General features: G+C 39.8%; 1 protein-coding gene across 3 annotated transcripts in view; it reads right to left on the bottom strand.

Annotated features, from left to right (window-relative positions):
- LOC112233051 (paired box protein Pax-7) overlaps window positions 1-20,493 on the bottom strand; it is a 63,357-nt gene extending 42,864 nt beyond the window's left edge. The window contains exons 1-5 of one of the 3 annotated variants that reach the window (XM_024400429.2): window positions 20,254-20,493; window positions 19,954-20,048; window positions 18,540-18,775; window positions 17,833-17,962; window positions 17,408-17,536 (exon numbers count right to left, since the gene is read on the bottom strand). In XM_024400429.2, the coding sequence (XP_024256197.1) occupies window positions 17,408-17,536; window positions 17,833-17,962; window positions 18,540-18,775; window positions 19,954-20,048; window positions 20,254-20,279 (616 nt within the window). In that variant the 5' untranslated portion in view covers window positions 20,280-20,493. Of the gene's footprint in view, window positions 1-17,407; window positions 17,537-17,817; window positions 17,963-18,539; window positions 18,776-19,953 lie in introns of all 3 variants that reach the window. The other 2 variants (XM_024400428.2, XM_024400430.2) reach the window with 2 other exon arrangements.
- Window positions 20,494-24,523: the final 4,030 nt, after the last annotated feature.

Raw genomic sequence — 24,523 nt, forward strand, 5'->3', positions numbered from 1 at the left:
ACTACAACCAAAACAGTAGCTTAATGGAATGGAAGTTCTGTTCTGATTAAAATCATTGTGTTGAATTTTGAGCCATTCAGCCATTCTCGTTTGGTTAGCTAGCTAGCGAACGTTAGCATAACTGCCTAGTACACTTCTGTGTAAACTCATTTTTTGCTGTTATCTAAAGAAACGCATGGGAAAGTGTTTATGGTTCGAAGTTTTCCTTCAACTTTGTTGCTCAAAGCTAAGCGCATAGTGGTTGATTTCAGCACCACAAGAGAGGCAGACAGCTCTACAGAAGCTGTTAGCCGTAGTGACCGACAGCAGTGAGCGCTTTGTGTGATGCGCTCAAAAGGGTCCATGCGGAAACTCAGACTGGAAATGCATGTTATTAAATGCCAGAGAAAAAAATTGACGGTGTGAAACATTCCAAAAGTTAACTACAATTCAAATGTTCACCTTGACAGCCCTAGTTGTAATACTACAGAACACATTTTTTACACACAGCATATCATGCCGTCATATTGTATTCCCCTACACGCCAGCTTATAATATGTTTCGATCACCCTCTAATGTCGCTGAGATCATTTTATTATCATTATTGACATTTGTGTGGGTATTATTAGCAGTGTATCATGAGCATGTTGTCTACATTATGTAGGTACCTTGTAAATAAACTTCTCTGCATTTATCACCTTAATTACTTTCATGGACTTCACATGAAGTGCGTATGTTTGTTCCCACAAGAGACGCGTCTAATGTAAAGTAAATGTAAACATTGGTGAAACATCCATGGTTTGTTGACTGTTGACTTGAGTTTGTTCGTCCCGGACGTCGGCCAAGACAGAGGGACAGTGAGCGACAGAGCTCTGGAGAGAGCAGCATGCACTCATTATGGGTCATTCTGAAAATCATATTAGTTCCAGTACATTTACAATCAAGGCCTGCTTTCAGTTTTACACAAGCATTGACCAGTTTCAGCTAACGGAATAACCCCACGCCATGCGTCACTGTCTACAAAGTTTTTCTTTGATTTGATTACTTCCTCAAGAATAACTGTGTATTGTCGCTGTATATTTCCTGAACAAGTTTATCCTTATGCGTGTGTGCATTTTGTTGCCATTGTGCAACCCTTCTCTTTGTCTGACAGTTTAAAGAGGGAGAGAGAAAAAAACACACTGTACAAACAGGCCATTATGCTGTGCTATCTCTGACATGCATCTGTTTCTCCACAGTCTCTCAGGCCTTGGGGCTAGATTTATCCAAACCTGCGCCCCCCACCTCCTCCCCCATTCCCTGCAAGAGATCTTAAGTTCACTGTACTCACTCTCACTGTCTACAGAACACCACAGTGGATTGGATGGGATGCAAGAGAGGATGGATGGGGGGATCAGGAGGATTCACTTGCTATGACATATAAGTGATCTTAATGGTCATTGCATCAAATTCAGGCATGTAATAATAATGTTAATTCTCAAAGTTCTCTCTTTTGGTTCACATTTGTCTCATTGTATGGTTGCGGTAATACTAAGAAGAAGAAGAAGAAAACAGCAAGAAGCAAGTGACCAAGGGAAGGAAAGGACAGAGGACGGTTCCATAATCTCTTGCTTCCACAAGAAACAATTAGGCCCCTATTCTTTCTTTTTAAAATGAAAATAAAAAGTAACGGAGGAGAGATGATGAGTGATGCTCGTTTAGGTGTCTTGTCATGTTCCTGAAGCGGACCCCTTAAAGAAAAAAATAGTGTCCGCCGCCTCTGTGTGAGGGACTCAGGGCCTCCCAGTCCTTTCAGGACCAATAGAGGCAGCACCTCAGGGGGCCGCTTGGCCCTGAAAAGAGAGCCTGACAACCCGCCGGAGCTCCGTGGGGCATCAATAAACGCTGACATATTGACTCTCCTTAGCCGAACAGCACACCTAAGTGCTGACTGCATATTAAACCATTAAAAGGTTGGGAAAGAGCATGGACTGCACCAAGTGGGTTGGAGGGCGGGTGGGGTAGGGTGGTGGAGGAGAGTTGCAGGAACGTAGGCCTGGTATATTGATGGGGGGGTGGGAATTTGGCGCCTGGAAGATGTTTGTGTTGCCCAATGTGTGATGCATCTCTATATGGCTCATTTAATAGCTAGTAATTTAACAACAACATGTAGGGCTTCAATAGATGTACAGTATTTGATTATAATAGTACTAGAGACTTATGGGAGTACTGTGGTTTGCAACAAATCGTATCTCTGTATCTAAACCTCACATATAACACATACTGTACAGTCATCCTGACGTGTACAGCTGTGTAACCACTCACACTTTCATTGAAGAAAAATGCCCCATTCCAACTGAATCGTTTTAATTTGCTATCGAAACTGTGAACAATGACCACCCATTTTGAAAGGAAGTGCTGAGCTAACGTTGTCAACAGAAACTGGAAAGAGTGCTCATTTGACCTGTCAGAAATAGGAAGGCTGCTTGGCGTTTGAAGAGCAGGTGTCCATTTTCAACAGATCCCCCTCTCTGTACCCGACGGTGCTCTTTCATTTCCTGATATAAAGACCTCGCTAATTGAGGTCAAAGCGAAAGTAATAAAATTATGAAAGAGCCACAAAAGGGAAGCTGGCAAACTCTGCCAATTGGCATCGGACTCTGATCCCCCAACAAACACCCTCAAATCCAAGCGGCCAAAAAATAGGCCAAACTAAACTGATGGAGAGAGTAGGACCATGAATAAAAACCACAGACACTCCAAACAGAGTAGCCTACAAAGCTGTATTCATCTAACTCATTCAATATCCAATAAATAAGCCATCATCCCACAGTGACTGCAACACAATGGCCATCATTTAGTAAAAAACACAAAAATGTATAGTTACATCAAAGCATACAGTGAATGGTGGCATAGGTTGTAAGGTTTTGTTGAATATACAGTATTTTCAAAATGTTTATATTTTTGCCAAGTAGACTAATTCAATAGTTTCTAATGAATATTCATGCATAGCTTAAAATTCACACACACACACTCCTAACACCAAATGAGTCCCCCATCCCAACACCAAACTAAGTTTTTCCATCCAAAATCCACAATATGCTGTTAACATTTCAGAGAATTCATTATATCATGGATATCATCATCACACACACACACACACACACAACACAACACTGTATAGGCTAGGACACAGCGCAGCCCGGCTCTGTCCTCTCAGTAGATGCTGTATAGAACTGGTATTGAACTCAATCTAGCCCTCACAAATATGTTTGCCTTATCAAGGCATTACGTCTTAGCAAACTAGCAGTTATTAAATGCAAAGTCTTTATCTGCTCTCTCTCCCCCAGCTGTGGCATGCATATGTCTCATTTACTGATAGAAAACGGCCTTATAAATAACAAAATGCTGACTGTCAATATAACCACAGAGTTAGATTATGACGGGGTGGAAATATAATACTCAAGACAAAGCTATATTAGAGATATACAAATGCAAGCCCTTAGTGGACAGCTCGGGGCTTAAAAAAGAAAATGCCAAAAGTTTTATAAGAGCAAAGAATAATCTTATTTTGAATAAAAGCAGATTAATAATCATAGAAAAGGGTTTTCTCCCCCTGCAAACAAAATAAGTGATTTCGACTTGTTGAGTCTATTTAAAGATTACAGTTAAAAGGTGCTTTGAAATGCAACCCATGTGTTTATGTGAGAGGGGGAGATAGCTGAGAGCTTGATCTGGTGCCTTTCTGTTGGGAGTGCATCCTTTTAAAACCAAGATGAAAAATCAACAGTGTGGCAGCTGTCCTTTTCAAGCAGATCTGATATCCACTTGGTGAAACATTGGTCAAATCAAGTCTAAAACAGGAACGAGAAACTTGTCTATCACTTAGGCGGCTCAAATTCAATCGCATGTGTAAATAAATGATGAATAAAAATGAACACATAATGACTTGTGGGAATCGTAAGAAAGAAAACTACTCCCTTTTGGCAGACACACCATGATAGAATGAATTCTCTAAAATGTCAACAGCATATTGTGGATTTTGGATGGAAAAATGTAGTTTGGTGTTAGGAGGGGGGAATCATTTGGTGTTAGGTGTGTGTGTGTGTGTGTGTGGAGGGGGGGATCAGCATGAAGGGAGAGTGCCAGTGGATGCATAAGTAAGCCCATTAGTAAAAACTGTAAGACAAGCCCCCTGTTTGAAGCTGGGGGAGAACAGCCTCACCCTCTCCCTCCCTCCCTCCCTACCACTCTCCTGCAGCTGGCCTGCCCTACTGTTGTTCACATACTGGCCACCACATTCACTATTCAAGTCGGTGGGGAAAGAATCTGAGCAAATTTCTGATTTGCAACACTCTGGGAACATGTTTATTGTCTTTGTGTGAGGGCAAAACACACATATAAATAAAGCAAGAGCAGAGATCCCGGGGTGAAGATGCTAGGGAGCAGAAAATGGGAGATTTTATGGCCATAAGTGGCGTGGGCTAATGGTGATTTTTAAACTATTGGACCATGGTGTTAACTACTAATCAGTGCTGTGACACTGGCCAAATGCCTTTGTACTTAATTATATATGTCATGCCCCCATTGTCGTGGAATTAGCCCAAAAGGATTGTTGTTCATTTTAAACATACTTCTTGGACAGAATGGAATGTAGACATTTGTCTAGATACTCACTAATCAAGCACACACAATGGCAGAGAGCAACGTTTTTATATAAATAGGTGACCATTGTGAAGTAATACTGAAATCATAAAATTGGTTGAAATGTGTTTGTCCTTCATAAAAATGGTTAACACTGTATTAGGCCATGAAATGGGAGGGACTTATCAATTGAATCCATAAAAGTGAGCCCAATAAATATTTCAAGGAAGCAATTATCTTGGGTTATAGAAAAACTCATCTCAGTTCACTGCTGCCTTGCAGACAGTTGTGGTGGAGAAAAGTGAAGATGAGGAAGAGTTAGGTGGGGTGTTAATGGGCAGAGGATGACCTGGCTGTAGCCTCAAGGCCAGGATAAGTCAGCACCACAGAGACCTGTGAACCCAGCCAACTGAAATAAGCTTTGCCACTAAATGTGTTAGCGTCAACCATTTTGTGAAGCAGTCAGGGCTCTCAGGAACGTTATTAAAAATAGTTGTTTGGATCCTAGATGCCGATCAGACGAGCAGCGCTCCAAGCCACGCTGTATTCATCGACACTGGCACGCCTGTGTCTGCTAGAAGTTCCAACTGAATTATCGCTACGTCTCCCCATAACAATATCGTCATGTTCACGTTGCTGTCCAAATCATCTCTTGTATTTATCTCAGCTCGCACATTTCCCCTCGCTTCTAGCCTAGCATTTAGTTTGGTACAACAGTAGTTAATATAAGCCACGCTGTCTGCCTGCCCGACCCCGAAAAGTGTTTCACTCTTGAAATGCGATCTCCCCTGTACCATTGAGAACAAACGTTGTCCAGACGAGACCAGGCGAAATTTCACATCAACATCATTATTATTTTATACCAATAGAAAATAAGCTCAAATAAACAAAAATGCAGCTAGTGTACTGTCATTCCTGGTGCAATGTTTGACGCAACTGAGTTACCTGAAGTTGACTAGCTAGCTAGTAAATGACAAGAACTTTGGTCAGCCTATATAGCAAAAATGTTTTTTTTTTAGTACGGGCGGCCAATCCTTTTGCAAAGCAACTATGCAAAAATAATTAACGACTAGAGCGTCTGTAGCAACATGGCCAAAATAACTAACGACCAGATGTGTGTCCGGATTATATCTTCTAGTGGAAGAATGTCATTTTATGAAAATTGTATCAAAATAAAAATTTTAATTAAGATATTTCATTCATTGTTATTTGAATATGTTGGCAACCTTTTTAAAACTGCAATAAGGCACACGGGTCAGTGCGATGTAATGAATATAGTCCCATGTAAATGGGTTGACTGTCCCACCACTTTGCCTCAGGCCAAACAATGCCATTTACCTGTGAGTATATTCATTACATAGTGCCTCTTGTGCCTTATTGCTTAAAACAATCATCTGTAAAAAAAAAAATCAACTTCACTTCAAATGAGCCACAAGCTAAATGTAATATGCCTATTGGTTAGAGTCTGTTGTGGCAATCTTTGGATATCCTAGAATACAGACAGGTGTTGGTTACCTTAGTTTCCATCGTCCTTTTATGACTGCCTAGTAAAACAAGTGATCTACTCCATAAGCAAGCAGCAGGTTTTAAGGGACAGGTTTACGGTGAAATAAAAGCTTTTAATTTGAGGCGCCTGTTTGCACTCCTATCTGATCGACCCATGCTCCTCCACTGAGATGTAGAATCACACAAAACAGCACAAGAGGGAAATATATCAACGCAAGTCCTCACAAGTATCTTCAAATAAATATTGACAATCCAGATAATATACACAGAATATTTTTTTCACAAAGTATATGGGTATTTAAAGGGGTTTGACACCATCAAAACTAAGTGCAGTATGTTTATATTACTAGAGAGCGGCACCAAACATATCAATCACATTGAGTAATACTCTAATTGTTTTTAATGCAACATTTGCCCACTCTTAAATAACTGCTTATAAAACATACTAGGAAGTACTCATCTTTTTTAAATAACCCCTTTTTGCGAGTGATTCCAAGGATTCAAAGAGAGCACTCTTGTGGTAGTGAAAAGAGAGGCCTCTTAAAAAATACAAATGATCAGTTTGAACAGAAACTGACTCAAACCCAACCACCAATATGGCTGTCCCCAGGCTTCAACACCCAACAACACAGTACTGTCAGCTCTCCACATGACTATGGCAATATCCCTTCATAAAACAAACAGACAGGGGGTTGCCCAGTAAGCCAGACTGTAGCCTAATAAAGACATTTTCAGAGTACACAAAGATAACTTCCAATTCACTGCCAAAATGTTCATAACAATAACAGCAACAGTTGACACTTACAGTAAATATAAACAACAAGTGATTGGGAAATGTGCGAGAGCAGAGTGTAACCGAGGGGGCTCTGTTTGGAAAACTAACAAAGTGTTGATATTTCTTCTCCACTTTTGTTTGCTGCGACGTCATCCTCTCTAATGGCTGTTTCAGAGGGTAATCTCGCCCTAGTCTTGTCCCTGCTCCACGTGTACCCTCTTGTGTTGTCCCCCAAGATCCAGCCCGCCTTACACGGCTTGGTTGAACAGACGCCCAATGACCACAGGCCATGGAGGCTGATTGTGTTGCTAATTGTGACACCTGCTCTGGATGGCTGCTATAGGCTGTGTCCGCAGTGCATTCAGACACCCCCCCAGGCTGCCCAGGGTCACCTCTCCCGGGTGGTGCCCACTTAGGGAGCATTGGGTCTGGGCTGGATACACTCACAAATCATAGTCCCCAATTAGGTTGTAGGCCGGGGTGGAGAGGGTTTAGAAACTTTAGTCGGTGAATTTCGTAAGAGCAGTGTTTCCTCAGGCTGTTGATTCCACAGTCACTGCTCAGCAAGGTTCTAGCTGGTAAACATAATTTAACATTTCAAGAGAAATGGTTTCTTTGCAATTATGTTCAACGACTGAACGCAAAGCGAACCAACACACTCACTGACTGATCTGGCAAGCAGGAACTACTGCTTGGACTGAGAACAAAGTTGTTTCGGCTGAAAGGAATACCATCATCGCTAAAAGCCACTTATCACCCATTCAACCTGCATGTGGACGAGAAATGCTCCGGTTCATACCGTGAAAAAGTGAGGGAGCATAAGTAAAACGTTTCTCTCTCCCTCACTCTCTTTTTCATTGCGATTAGCATATTTCTCTCAGTGTCGTGACACCTGCTGTCCAGAGTGGGCGTGCGGAACACAAGGCTTTACTTCAAACACAAGCAAAAAGATCAGCAAAAACCAACGCTTTGACTCGACCAGACCAACCAACCAACCCCCAGATTGGATCCTTCCCACTGCAGATGTACATTAATGCATGGAAATACCAATCGGCACCGCAGCAGCACCGAAGAGTAAAACCCCTCCTTTTTCAACATGGCTGTTGTCTAGCTCGATTGTGTCAGTTTGAGGGAGCCCATTCAAACGTATTCATGCATCTGCCTTTGAGGCTCAATGGAAGCTAGTTTATAAACTGTCAGCCTGTTTGCTTGAAGCCTTTGGTTTGCATTGTTTCCTTCCCCTTAATAAACTTTTGGAGGAGTTCATCAACTCGCCTGAATAGCCAATGGTGCGAGGCCAAAGACACAAAATAACAGACGGTTCTCTATCCCCATTCACTTTTTTTTTCTTTCTTTCCCTTTTTAAGTGACTGCTTGTATATCAATAGACTGAGTGGGTAGACACGCATCAGGGGGATTTCAGGCCAAACCAAAAAAGCTGGTTTAGCTACAAAGAGGCTTCTAAAAGGCAAAACACAAACAGTTGACGTTTAGCTCCTTGGTCACTGACACTAACAGAGGGAGTTATGAACTATAACACAGATACAACCTGGATAAAATCGACAATGAGTCTCTAACTTTAATGTGTGTTCTCCTGAAAGTACATTTATATCACGCAAACAGACACTAATGATTGGGCAGACAACATACACTTAACATGGCCGAGCAAGATAGATAGGGCCTACATTGCATAACCTCAATCTCTCCAGAATGGTAGCTTTGAGTGTACAGTGATGAAGTTAGGGTGTAAAAATACATAATTTGAATTAAAAGTGAATATAAATGATTTGATGGTAGTTGGTTAAATATATTCTCACATATATTATTTAGGATGGCATGTAAAATAAGTGGCACAAATTACATTCATGCAGAGACTTATATAGAACCATTAATCCACTTTCAAACCTTTCAACAGCTTCAAGGTTTATTTTAGAAGAAAATGTAGGGGCTTAATGGTTGCTTAATCTCTATATATTTAGGGTCATTTCATACCCAATTAGAATGGATTTGTGCATTTTCAACAGCGTTTGCTTTTAGGGAGTCGAATCCTAGACAAATACACTTGTAGAATGACATTCTTGTGCCTGTGTCGACAAACTAAGATGTCATTATGCCTCCATTTGCTTACAGGTCCACCTGGGCAAAAGTAACGTGGTTCCCTTGGTGTGTGAGATAACTTCAATTTGAACATTTCATATTAACATTCCTCTCTGATTCAAGCCTGTTTCTGTCCCTTTGAACTTGATCTACGTTCTTGGAAATGGGCCACAGCAAACTCACAGATATTAACTTGCACAGAGTGAGCTAGGTAGACGTACCAAAATACCATTTCCCAAAAAACTTTCATTATCAATACATAATTCATATTCTATCATATAAAGGTTTCATTTACATAATAATGATAATAATAATCAAATGTTATTTTAAAGATGTTATTGCAGGTGCAGCGAAATGCTTATTTGACAGATTTTTTAAATACTACTAATAACGTTATTATAAATGATACTACGGTTATTAAATAAATATACCGTTATTATCATTCACCAAATTATAGGCTACTGTAGGCTACTTTAAAAGGGTAGGCTATATGGGACGTTCTTAACAGCTATGCTAGGTAAACTCAGCAGTCTCGACCTTAATTAACCTTGTGCTGCAATGTTCTCATGGTATGAGGATATGGTTTGAACCTGAGCATTGAGAACTTGTTATGGTCCAGTTATTATAGGCTGAGATGAAAGGGTTTAAGATACCTCTCCTACCGTGGGCCGTTTCCCTAGGTTCCCCGGATGAATTACATGAGAGAGCGAAATGAGTTGGATTTAACTGAAGGTATCCAGACCCCAGGAGCCGCTGTCAAATCCCCACACATGCGGTGTCTAATAAACCAGTCATGCACAAAATATCAAGTTAACACAGCAGACAGGCAAACGAAAAGGAAACCACTGGTCTTTATTGCATGGTCAAAACTCATAGGCTATACTGTAGGTGGTGGTTTGGTCTGCTTTTCTTTGTAGGATACATGCCTGGTCTTAATGGTGCAACTTCAAACCGACGATAAGATGTAGATTAGTAGAATCTGGCGATGTTTGATTTAACATGTTTTACTCAAAGATACGATCCTGACATATTTTCTCAATTCTGCACCATCAAGCGTTATTCGGTGGACTATTATGAATGGCCTAGGTGTCATGTCATTTTCGATTACTTTATGTGTTTGGCGCAATATTTTACTGATTTATATTTTATTGATAAATCCCCAAAATGCCCCATGAGTAAAGTAGGCTACTTCTAATTTGACAAAACACCCTCGATAACCCTGCACAATAAGACATCTCCAAAAATCACTATGCGTCTCACCAAGGGATCAATTAACCGTCAAAACATTCGGTGACATTGTCAATCCGTTTGTTTAGCCATATTTGTATAGCTTAAGATTTTTGTGTTTTCCTTTGTCCCATTGGCTATCATTTGCAAACGGAGCTTAATGGTTGCCCAAGGCTTCTGACTGCCCTGGACCTCGTTTTGCTCATTTCTGCTTTGTGAAATGCTTCGCTTTTGTTCACTGATCAGTCTCCCATTGGGTCGCCAAACAAGATTCTTGGCATTTGTCGGCAAAATGAAAGCAGGATTAAGGAATGGCTACTGAACGCTCTATGGCAAAGAAGTGGGCTGCTATTCTCGCTTTCAAAACCGCTTCCCAGTTTAGTTGCCCCTCTTTATATATTTGTTTTCTCAAAGACGCCATTGATGCAGTTGGAAGTGATGAAGAATAAAAGGAAAATCAACAAGTAGCCCAAGCTCTATTTTTCTTACTACAATAGTGACAATATTTGTGCTTCAGTTTGGTCAAATATATTTAAATATTTTCAATCATAATGCGGTTATAATTATACATTAAATAACATGTTTATTAAATTGGACATAATACCAGACTAAGCTACATCTGAATTGAATTAAACATTCGATATCAGATATTAATATAGACTATATAAACTAATTGTCATAGTTAAAAGGCATATAGGCCTGTATATTTGATGAACGACCATGCACGACTAAACATAAGCCCATTTCCTCATCAACTGATGAGCGGTCTTCATTTGGGGTCAACAATAGTTCCTTGGCCTTCCAATTTTATGGGCAGCGTACAACAATAGACTGATGGCGAGTCGTGGTATCAAAAACACTATTTGTGACACCACATAGGAAGCCCGGAGGCCAATACTTTTATTGGTGTCAGCAGGAGTTTTCCCTTGTCGTTTGTCCGATTTGTTCCTCAGATCTTGCAGGGCCATGTCCCCCACCAAGCTCCCTAGTACATCCCTGACCCCAACCAACTAGAAATGTTTTTCAATGTAATTGTTGTCAATGACAAATGGAAATGAAATGCAACATTATACGTACATTTAAAGTAAATGTCCAGTGTTTCGATACATAATGAAATAGGACCTATAATTAATTCGAATATGAGCAAAATAATTTTCCTTAAAATAAATGGTAATTAATTATGTTAAAAAGCAGCTTTGCTGTGTTGAAATGGTGTGGGCGTACCCCAACAATAGAATGGTGTGGATGTATATTGGTCATTAAAAAATATGAACGCCAGTAGACCACTGATTGGCCAGCTCAGCCAATGAGGCAGGATGACATCATTCTCCATGAGGAAATAGCAAGCATTTTTTTAAATGGTCTGTTTGAGATACAAGTTTGAGATGGGGTTTTTGAAGTGTTTCATTTCCAATTTATGCTTTGACCACAAATACGAGTATAAGACAAGTCAACAACATTATTTGGGTATGAGTTAACAGAATATGAACTTTTAAAAGTGAGATTTTCACTGGACAGTTAAGCCTACTTTAAAGTAAAATGAATAACTCCGTGAAAGTTCTACACCTTGAGATTTGGTGAATGTTTGGGTAGGGGGGAGTTAATTCCTTTAAAGTTATTGAGCAGGAAAGGATTATGTACTTGCCTTTATATGAGGAGAAAAAAAATCCCCATGTAGTCTACAGAAGACCTTGGAATTTTCCTAAGTCGCCCAAAAGGGGAGATTGTCCCTTTAAATAACCCACCAGAGATTCGAGAAGTATTCGCTGCTGGTAGCATGTGCACTCGCATAGGCCCTGTCCCACATGGCAAAAGTGCTTTAATTAATAGACAGGCAGGCTTGAAAGCAGCACTGGCAGTCTGTAATATGATGAACTCCCATTGTGGTGGTGTCACCACAAATGTTTCTGATAAGCAAAAGCACCCAAGGATCAAAGACTATAAGCCTCTCAATTTCCTCTAGCCGCTTCTACTTTTCCTCACCTACTTTTTCCTCCTCTCTTCTCTTAAAATGTCTGAAACACACAACACGAAATCCCCTTCATGAAAACCCCAGGGTCTGCCTCAGGTTAGCGGGTCACCCAGAGCATTGGGGTATAATTGCACATTAATATTCGACGTGATGAAGAGGCTTACGCTAAGATCGTTCTTTCTCTAGATGTCTTATGTCTTATGAATTGACAGGACAAAATGTGTCATCAATGTAAGATTTCCCCCTGTCCATTTTGAAAATGCGTTCAATCAGCTGCTGTGATGTTGATGTAGACTATAGCCTAAGTCATGGAAGGGAAAAATATACGTCGCCATCATAATATCATTTTCCTAATCTAATGAGTGTATACTAATTTACCGCAGTACCCCCCATGGTGTTTCTTGCTTAATAACGACCATCTAAATACATTCTAAGGAATGCTTTTGGGGGAATGTGAAGGTGTTGGGCTGCCTGTAAGATGCACAAAAGCATGTAAACCATGACCCCTTATTCAATGAACGTATATAAATATTGTTTGATGTCAGGGAAGCAGGCTTAACAAAACTGATTTAAATAAATTACAGAAGAATTATGTTGCCTCTTAAATCTCGTTTGGGGAATGAGTGATTTTGACATCTCCCCATGTTTATTTTTAGTAAGGTCCTACATGGCCTTAAAAAGCACTAGGCCCTAGTTCACCGGATGAATGGGGTATCTTATTATTCCTAGCATTAAAGAGATGCAACATGCTTAACAAAGACTTTTAAATAGTAAATTATGGTCATTTGTTGCTGGTTTGGCTAATTTGATTTGTTCCACGAATTATGTCACTTGGTTTATCGGGATTCCGTGTAATAGAGTTCCGTCTGGTCGACGGGTTTATAGCCTACCCATGCACATTTGTTAAACCTCTAAAAAACACTATATTTCTGGCCACAACAGTGGAATTAAATGGCATATAATTATTATTTCGGTCTTGAAACGTTGTAAGGGAGAATCGCCATCAACATGAACTGCATTCGTCACGGATAGGCCTACCCAATCGAAAGGTTTAAAGTAGAAGTGTACATAATATCTTAATATCAGCATACTATTAGAATGAAATAACAGTTATAGGAATATATATATAAACCCAGCATACATTATTATTATCATTATCATTATTATTAGCATTATTATGTCTATTGGGCTATCATTATCATTTGTGATTATTATGACAACTGATGCAACCCCCTCCGCTATTAAAATATTCCACGCAGCCTGTTGTTTTTTGCTTTTTATAGGCTATGTTTCTTAAAAATCTCGCCATGTAAATTCCAATGAAATTTGGAGAGGCAGCGAGGGGGAAAAGGGAGGTTAATCCGAGTTGAATACATTGATGCTCAGCACAGGACCAAGCCTGTGATGATTGTGTTATCTCTACCCAACATTTGGGTCTCCCTCAATTTCAGCCCAGCCAAATAGCTGCGAGAAAGTGCAGATGGAGTCACTCTCGATGCCTTAGGACATTTTTTTTATTATTAATAGCTAAATAACTTCCCCCATACTTTCACTAAATCTCTCTCACCATTCTAGATGGATTTGTTTGAAGTGGTCTTTCGACACATCCAGGCATCCTTTTTCTTTCAATGAAGCTTAGGCTATTTCGGACTCCTAAATATAATTTTCGATTTTCTACAACTGTCTCGGAGAAAAAGCAGCACGCATGCCAGATCATGCTCCGGAATATGTAATATGGCAGCCTCTTGTTTTTATTCAGTATTGCATGACTCCTCAATGTGGCTCAATAGCTCCTCTTATTTCTATAACCATTTAAATAAGTAGACCATTTATATCATGGTTTTATGGGTACTTTCGGTCGCTCTTTGAGTTCTCGGTATAGCCTATCTATCATTTCCAAACGCGTTTTCTAGGTTATATGTCTCCTTTTAAGACGTGTATTTTAACGTCGTTTGAAATTGAATTACAGAGAACGGCCGTGTCTGGGGCCTGGGGATGAGTGACATCTTGCTATCTCCTTGTGGCCTCTATCATTTCCTCTGATCCCACTCACAACAGTCACAAATCCCGCCTGGCCCCTGTTTGATTAGATTGAGAACCTCAGGTAATCCGACCGTTTGTTCAAGTGTCCATTTGTCCCTTCTATCACGCATGAGGGCTGAAGATGGTGCGTGTTGGTTTAATCAAAACCAATTGTTCTTTATGAATTGACCGATACACTCCTTTCAGCCACCATTTAGGTGTGCATTTTCTCAGCACCAATGCAACATTTGAAATTAGGTCACTCATCGACCATAGACCATATAGCTATGCCAATGGGATGATCAATGCAGATATCCTGATAACGGTTGAATGCAATCTTTTAAACATTGATATGATCACGTAATAAATTCTTGATCTCGATCATAATGACCTACTATCTATTTGTAAACATATATTGAGACTATTACCTTATAATTAGTCTACTCTAGTGTAACAAAACATCATATCATAAGTCTTTACATCTCAACATAAGCTCTTTGGAAGGGGCAACGTATGCCACTATCAGCAGTCCCCTTCTAAACTTGGCAAACATGTCACTCACGCGGTGTTTAAATACGTTCTAATGCAATCTGTCAATATCAGCATGGATGGAAAACATTTGGCCTACTATTTTACGGAGCATAGCTGCAGTATTCTCTTCCCCAAAAGCCAAAGCCTTCGCAGTCAACTTAAAATCCGAATGGACAGCAGCGGTTATTTTTGAAAGCTCAGACTTCAAACACGATGCCCCCTTGTTTGGTGAAACCACCCCCGCTGTATTCTAATAAGCCTATGCATCTAGCAATTTGCTTGCAATATGAACTGTACAATTCACTTCAAATTGACATTTCCATCACCAGATTCGAGTTTGGCATGTTGAGAGTTATATGCTTCAATGCAATCCCAAAATAAAAATGAAATAAAACAAAATAAATATATGAATACAATCTCGACAACTATAGCCTATAAAAGAAACCTAAAATCTCATGAATTTGTGCCTGCGGCTAGCTGCAGAGTGGGCCGTTTAGAGATGAAAGTGAAAAGAAATAAAAGGCTCAATTTAATCTGCTCTAAAACCCTTCAACATAACGTTTGTGCTTGAAACTCCAAGAGTGAGGGCTGATAGGGGATAAATACATTTCTTACCATGCCTGCGAGCTATTACACCCCTCTCCAACACAGACGCCTATTCAACAGACACCGGTTTCATTACGAGCTGTAATAAGTCTTAACATTATTAAATGCCAGCCGGATGATAGAATGAAACAAGCGCAGAGATGAGTCTTTTTAAGAATAAAAAAAAAATGGGACAGTTGGTAGCCTGGTTTCAACATGTCACCATCAAAAGCCAAACGTGGGCAAAACATTTACAGAGGGTTTGCGAGACCATTTCATGTCCAAAAGAACGCAGGATATACAGTGGGGCCTTTGGGTTCATGTACATTATAGGCCATATATCCATAGCCTATATAGCCCAATCTTAGTTACTTTCACACGGTGTATGCATGGGCTAGGCTACTGACAAATAGGCCGATGACAACGTGGTTTGAAGCCAATCAGGTTAGATTTCTAACGAAGAATTGTGGTTTAATCAAAAGCGCTACAGCCTCGGCTGGCCCCTGAATCGGCTCAATTGTTGGCGGGACAATTGTTGGCAGTGGAACCCGTTTCAACACGGCTGTCGAGCTATCATGGAGAGGCGTTCTGTCTACAATACGACATGATCATACAGCGACACGTAAAATAAACAGTAGTCCATAATGAACTGGTGTCATGTCCCATAGGTCAGTTATGTACAGATCTACTAACAAGGTGCAGGCAACTTCATGCTCGAGATAAACCAACAACACAGGCCATTTCATGACACGAGCCCATAGACAACAAACTATAAACATCTATCAATGAATCGGTTTGTGAAATAGATTAAGAGTATGTTATAGGCTAGTCTACATTCACTTACAGACCCATTCACCCCACCCCCTTCATTGAGAAAACATCAGTAAAGGTTCAGTTAGAACAGAAAATAGCTCGATTCTAAAAAGCATATGCATTTCCAAACAACAATCGAAACGCATGTTGCACCCTCCACTGCTTAATCTATTCCAACAGACGATTTTATAATATTACAAAACTATATACCAGCAGGGTGGATTGAATAATTCATTCGCCTTTCGTTCTCCTCTTGGCCTTTTGTCCAAAGTTTTCTCCCCCTTTCTATGCGGGTTTTTAAGTGTGAAAAAAACGTCCCACTCCTCCTTTCACTACCCTGCTTTTGAGGGGTTTGCCTTTGTACCTCAGAATCCTTGCCTTCAATGGAGTGGAAGTCTTGAGAACTGAAGTTCATCTTCAAGTTTAGAGAGGCTGTCGCTTTAGAGAAAGGCTTTTTGTGCGACCGTTTAAACAACAGATAGGCTACAAAATGGTTGATCATTTCATTTGGAAATCCCTGTCTTTTTTTCAGACACAGGATCTAATGTATTTTGACTAGATAATACCGAGGTCCCATCAAAAAAACGCCAGGACAAAAGACAACCCCGTTTCTTTGTAGCCTAAACATTCCACATAATAAAATATATGTTTAAAACTGCCCCAAAAAATGACAACTAAAAAAGTGTAACAAATAATAATAAGCCATTTTCAAATAGACCTAGACCTAATAAAAAAAACGAATTAGGCTACAATTGCGGCACGTTTATCGTTTTAGCAAATGACTAGCTTCCGGTTTATTTTAGCTTACATATTAGTTAGCCTATAGGACTATGATAATACTCAGCTATGAAGCAGTATACACGCGCTACCTAAATAGGCTAATGTCCAGGATCAAGAATCGCTGCAACCTGCTGGTCGTAATTGATATTGATTGTTACATCGGTCATCTGTCAGTTGTCGTTTCAAGGGACCATTTACCAGCACCAAAGGAGTCTGTTGTGCAAATGAATGCAGTCACAAATACCCTCCGTCAAGGCTCATATAAATAATTAAGCAGGTCTAGTTACGCTTGTATTGGCAAACAGCTTAACATCACGAAAAAAAATCACAAATGTGTGCAAAAGAGCAATTAGGTCCGTTTTAAATTAAGGAAGTGCATTCCGTGAACAAAACAAACAAAGCTGAACAAAAATATTGCAACATATTGAGCGCACAGGATGTTGTGCATAGGCCTGTAAGAGGTTGTTTTAAAACCCGATCCAATTGAATTAGCCTACCTTTATCGCCAAGGATGCCATCGATGCTGTGTTTAGTTTTCTTCTCTCCGTCTTCATCTTTTTTATCACAATCTTCTTCATCATCTTTCTTCCCAAATCGAGCTCTCAGAACACGACTAATGGAACTCACTACAAGAATAAAAACAAAACAAGGTAGGCCTAGAGTAATTGCATAGTCATTACACACAGGCTAAAACAAATGTAGACACATCGAAATAATAACCGAATGCAATTAAGTTCAGGTGACACTATAGGCCTGTTTTTGGCCGACATAAAACTATGCTGGTAGTTCTAAATACGTCATCAACCTAATGTTTGTAATGGTTTCATATCGACCACTATTATGGAGAACTAGTATAACAAAATATATATGAGCAAACATCACTTCTGTAGTAAAAAGGGTTGCTTACCAGATGAGGCCTCACCTGAAGGAACTGTGCTTCTGTCACACACCCCGTCCTTCAGCAGCTTGTCTCGGATCTCCCAGCTGAACATGCCGGGATTCTCGCGCTTGTACTCCTCAATCCGTTTCTCCACATCGGGCGTTGCTACCTGCTTTTGGGTTTAATTTACGCAGAACGATAGTAGAACAGAGAGAAAGAAAGAGAGCGAGAAAGAAAATGAGAAGCAGAAACAATGCAGAAAATAGAATGATAAACAAGAAAAATACAAAAAGAGGAAAGGAGAGGAGAAAGAGCACAAGAAAAATAACTTCAGTACAGGTTGAATGTACTGTAAAAATAACATCTGAATGGACTAATTCCGTTTTTTAAAATATATATTAGTAAACTTCAAAGTCTCAAGGCACCGGAAATATAGGCTACGAAATTGCTCGTTTTTGTCCATTTCGATGGCAGGTTAATAAATATGTAAGCAACAAACATGGAATGGAGTACACTATCCACAATAAATACCTTGGATGTCCAGTTACTGTTTAAATATTTGGTGGTCCATAACGGTAAACAGTCATGATAATAAGAATAATAATTATACGAATAATTATAAGAATAGGCTAATATTAATAGTATTATTAATAATAATATTATTACATGTATTTTGATATTTGTAGGATATTAGCGTGTAATAATAATGGTTGTTGTTGTTTTGTGAGGTAGAACTTTCTCAAACTCACTCTGGGTTTGCTTCCTCCTATTGCCCCTGGTCGGATTGATCCTGTTTCTTGATACCGACAAAGAATTTTGGACACGCAACCATGGGAAACTCGTAGCTGTCGAGAGATCACGCAGGGACGGATACCGTGGTGGGCCATCTCCACTATCTTGTGTCGGATATGATTTGGCAGTGGTCTTCCGTTGATGAACACTCCACCGAGTTGGTTTACCCGACCTTGACCCAGGGGAGTTGACACTGTGCAGAAGAAAGAAGGCCTACTGTGAAAACATTTCGTGTACACACCAAATGCAACATTGGCATTAACACCTTATTCGGAATGCATATTGTTTTACAGTGCAAATGATGACTGCTTGATCTTTAGGCCTATAGGCTACATGTTTGAATATTTAGCATATTTTTGTAGCGTTCGAAGATTTTTTGATAGGCCAATATGCATATGTGGATGCCTAATGCAATTGTTATTAGGCTATACGACCTAGTGGAAGTCTATTCCACAATGTAGGCTAGGCCTATATTTGTGTAGTCTATATATACAAATAAATGAATGTAGCCTATAGGCTTTCCTATTCAGAAATGAAATGTGGCCATAAAAACATTAACATAAAGGCCTAAACCCACTGTTACTACATTCAAAGTAATTGGACACATTTCCAATAATGCTTGAAGTGAATGAATCCGTAGCTTACTGAAATTGAAACTGACAAAAATAGACATTTTAGAACAGAATCGACAAGTTATTTTGGGGAAAAATATTTGATTTGAAGGCAGAATTTGTCATTAGCCAGATGACACTTGAGTGTTCCATCCGTCATTGAAGAGGCTGTGAAGTGTGTGGCTTTGTCCGGATTCATTATTCACCGCCATGCCGTACAAATATTGATGTAATCCTTTGATTCGTCGTTTTGATGTGTATTTTACTTTTATTTCCAGCACCAGGACACTTCAACAAATCCCGGATCTAAGATAACTTGCAAGCTTCGTGTTCTCGGAGATTTTATTGGAGCTACTTGAGCACGAACCTTGTCTGGGAGACGCTCCCACGGAAGATTAATCAATGCAAATAAATTGTGCCTGTACATTTTATTCACACGTTTGTCTATTTACATAAACAGTCACATAATCGAGTACCCAGACATTGTGAAATCCTAATATAAGTTTGACTTTCGTAAAACCTATTGTAGTCTACAGAGGGGGCAAACGTGTATAAAATAATGAATAGACTAACTTGTCCTTTCAATTTGTATAACTATAGCCAACATTTTGCCGTTTCAAATGTGATTGAGGATAAAGGCCCAAATCAAATGCACATTTTGTTGATAAACAACGTGCTTTAAATTAGTAATAAATGTTTCTTGGAATGATACAGTAATTTCGACAATGATGGATGTTTGTAAATTGCATGCATCACCTACCTTCCAAAGGGAAGCCAGTGCGCGGATAGTTTTGTCCAGGCGCTGGTCGCATCATTCGCGGTACTGTTCCTGGCAAAGACGACTGCATTCTACAGCTAAAAGTAGCAGGAAAAACAAGGCCAATATTTCATCGGCTAAACTAAGTCGAGACTTGTTTGTGGTAATTGTTTTGACGATGGAAAAAACAAGTGCAGTCCACTCAACAAAAAAAAAAAATGAAAAAAGACAAATAGGCCTATACTCATCCAAACGGACGAATCTCTGAAAACGAAAGACCCCAAAACCGTAAAACACACTTACTTCTGATGTAGCACGGTGGGGAGCATGAGCGAAACAGGACTGCTGAGAAAAAGGTACACTGTGTGTGTACAGAGAGAGGGAGGAGGGTGTCCCTTAACTCTCAAGTGCGCAAAGGTTGCTTAATTCTTTGCAGCGTTTTCCTAAAAGCTCTGGTAGTTTTTGATGACAAAGTCTGCATGGAGGTTGGGTGTTTAAGTGATAACTTTGGCGCACGGCGTAGGGGGTTGTCGCGCGCGCGGATAGGCTCTTGGTCTGAGCTTTCTTTTATTCATGAGGGGAAGCGGAGTACAGCCAAGTTTTCTCCACCAATCACAAAAAAACGGCATGCGACGTAAAACACATTTTGCGCCTTCCCATTCATTGCATGCCGCATCAAAACCATCCCAACCTTTTAGATGAAACTGCCACTGGGCCCTGGAGATTCTTCTTCAGTGAAAGTTAAAAACAGTGTGTTTTGGACGTAGAAGTAAACTCAATTCAGGATTTAAGTATGTAGTTTGTTGTTTCATTGACGCATATGAAATATAGGCTTTTAGTTGCATATGGCTTAAAGACGCGGGCTATGTGTACAGTCATCTCTAATCTAATCGTATGATAATATAGACAGGAAACGCGATTTGTTCTAAACAACTAGAATACATGACTGACTCATTCATTACAGAAGGTTTCCAGTTTACTCTGGACACACCAAGTCGAAGATGTCCCCTTTTGGAAAGTAATACATTGTTATAATAGACCTACATTAATTGCATTTGCTTGATGAACAAGTTTGGACCAATAACATCAATGATGCTTTTAAATGGCAATTATGCAATAGATTATACGGTCTTTGGTGCCATTTGGATGTGACAGGGAACACATTCTTACCACGAATAACAATACCTCATAATAAACTAATTTGGTTAGAGATACAAGTGACAAAGTAAACTTCCTTATAGGTTATCAAATACTAAACCGTATATGTTTTATTTGCATAATTGGAATACACATGTTGTTGTTAATAATAATTTAAAAAGGTCTCCATTCCGAGTTGTTGTTCTACTAAAAGATCTAGGGACTATTGACATATACACTGAGTATACCAAACATTAGGAACACTTTCCTGATATTGAGTTGCCCCCCTCCCCTTTCCCCCCTCTGAACAGCATCAATTCGTCAGGGTAAGGACTCAACAAGGTGTCGAAAGCGTTCCACTGGGATGCTGGCCCATGTTGACTCCAATGCTTGCCACAGTTGGGTGGTGGAACATTCTTGATACACACGGGAAACTGTTGAGTGTGAAAAACCAAGCAGCGTTGCAGTTCTTGACACAAACCGCCTGGTACCTACTACCATACCCCATTCAAAGGCACTTACATTTTTTGTCTTGCCCATTAACCCTCTGAATGGCACGCATGCCCAATCCAAAAGGGGACATCTTCGACTTGGTGTGTCCAGAGAAAACTGGAAACCTTCTGTAATGAATGAGTCAGTCATAGTTGTATAGAACAAAACGCGTTTCCTGTCAATATTATCATGCGATTCGAGATGACTGTACACATAGCCAGCGTCTTTAAGCCATATGCAACTAAAAGCCTATATTTCATATGAAACTCCATTGTATATAGACTTATTTTTCTACTGTATTATTGACTGTATGTTTGTTTTACTCCATGTGTAACTCTGTGTTGTTATATGTGTCGAACTGCTTTGCTTTATCGTGGCCAGGTCGCAGTTGTAAATGAGAACTTGTTCTCAACTTGCCTACCTGGTTAAATAAAGGTGAAATAAAATTTAAAAATGTAAAATGTCTCAGTTGTCTCAAGGCTTAAAGATCCTTCTTTAACCTGTCTCCTCCCCTCCATCTACACGGATTGAAGTGGATTTAAAAAATGACATCAATAAGGGATCATAGCTTTCACCTGTACTCACCTGGTCAGTCTATGTCATGGAAAGAGCAGGTGTTCTTGATGTTCTGTATACTCAGTGAATGAGTATACTGGCGTTGAGTTGGAGATAGGACAGGCTACATTTAGCCTATTTGTACTTTAATGCTTAGGACACAAGCATAGTCTATACGCCAATAGCTTGCCCTATTCTGTAAGTTTGACCTCAATCAATAAATAGTCTACTCATAAATAGACCTAGTTGACGGCTTATGCAATAATGAACATACAAGAAAATATAGGTAACTGACAAAATAAAGGAAACACCAACATAAAGTGTCTTAATAGGACGTTGGGCCAATACCAGCCGCCAGAACAGCTTTAATGAGCCTTGGCATAGATTCTACAAGTGTCTGGAAATGTAGTGGAAGGAATCGACACCATTCTTCCACAAGATATTCCATAATGTGGTGTTTTGTTGATGATGGTGGAAAACACTTTCAGGCACAGCTCCAGAATCTCCCATAAGTGTTCAGCTGGGTTAAGATCTGGTCACACACACACCCTTTAAACCCCTTATGCTCTTTTGAGACCACTCTTTCACTGAGATACCTTGCCATGGTAGCCAAAATCCTGGGCCACAGGGCAGTTTTATACATGACCCTAAGCATGTTGGGAACCACACCTGTGTGGAAGCGTCTACTTTGAATGGATTTATACTTTGTATCCCTCATTTACTCAAGAGTTTCCTTTATTTTGGCAGTTACCTGATTGAGCAGTCCTGAAGTGGGTAGTAGTCAGTGGCGGATTTAGGTACAGGCGAAATGGGCAGCCGCCCAGGGCGGCATCTTGCCGGAGTCTATCAAATAGCACACCTCTAACTTTGTACAGTACTAATGTAATTAGTCAAATCAGTCACACTACAAAATGCTACAAAATAAACCACAATTCATTCATAATACTGTGAATATATAGTTTCACAGACATATTGTTGCATTTTTGTCTGGTTGTGCAAAATCCTTAAGAAAAACATAAAACCAGTCTGCACACCGCCAAGGTGAATTGGTTTAGTCTTGACTCTTGGTTGACAGTTTTGTGGGTTTGGTTAATGAGTTGATGCTCAAGTGCCAAATCAACACAGATGTGTTTCTATTTGTCTTTGTTACTTCTTTTTGATATTTATTTTTGTATATATTTTTATATTTATATAGTTTTAAGTGTTATGATTATTTATTTGTGTTGTTCTAAATGTCTGAATAAAAATTACAGTTAGTGCAGAATGGTTCTGTTTTTTTTGGGGGGCTGAAATGGGGGTTCGCCCAGTGAGCCATACAAGCTAGAACCGCCACTGGTAGTGGGCATTTAGTTAGGCCTGTTTGTTATGTTTTTATCATAGCCTATACCTTGCTTTATCATAGCCTATACCTTGCCCAGCGAAAATGTTAATTAGGCCTAGTCGAAATCGTCTTCTTAGGTCTAGCATACCAAACTTGTTGATCCTTCCTCATGATTTCGCGTGGCAGGGTTGAGGGAGCAGAGGTAACTGCGCGCCGCTTGACATGCAGTGTTTGGCGCGGAAGTAGGGTTTTATGGCACCAGCACACCTGTTGCCCATCACACTTTGAATAGGATCATCCTGGACATATACTATCTTCACCGATGCATAGAATTTTATCCATATGCCTACATTTATGATTTTGCAGGATTTAAATATCCATAATCTTTGAAACACTGAGAGTTGTTAATAATAACACATGGACATTCTTAATTGGTGGGCCTTTTTGCAAGTAATCCAATTCAAGTAATTACGAACGGGTTGAAAAACTGACGTGCACTCTTGGTATCTAAATAATTGATGTCAGTTACTTGTTATGTGTTTAAGCGCCATGTCACGTGGCAACCACTAGAGGGAGACTATGTTCCAAAACATGGAGGTACAGCAAATGGAATTAATTTAAATTAAACCAAGCAATACTACATAATGTTTGAAACAGTAAATACGTCTGTCTGTCTGTCTGTCTGTCTGTCTGTCTGTCTGTCTGTCTGTCTGTCTGTCTGTCTGTCTGTCTGTCTGTCTGTCTCTGTCTCTCTCTCTCTCTCTCTCTCTCTCTCTCTCTCTCTCTCTCTCTCTCTCTCTCTCTCTGTACACCTACCCCCAAAGCGTGTTAGACTGGATGTCAACCCAGCGTGTCATGCTCACATCTGCACAATATTATTTGAATGTGTTAGCGCTTCCTGCAGAGAATTGTTTGATCAGGCCTCTGAAAGAGTGAGTGTAGAATATCATGTAAAAGGAAGTGGTGGCTGTATTCCTATAGATTTCAAGCTTAGAATTTAAGAGAGAGATAACATTTTTATAATGCTACCCATAATGTTTCCCTAATGTTTGAGTATCCAGTTTTCCC

This window comes from Oncorhynchus tshawytscha, linkage group LG16, assembly GCF_018296145.1.
Source record: "Oncorhynchus tshawytscha isolate Ot180627B linkage group LG16, Otsh_v2.0, whole genome shotgun sequence".
NCBI lineage: Eukaryota > Metazoa > Chordata > Actinopteri > Salmoniformes > Salmonidae > Oncorhynchus > Oncorhynchus tshawytscha.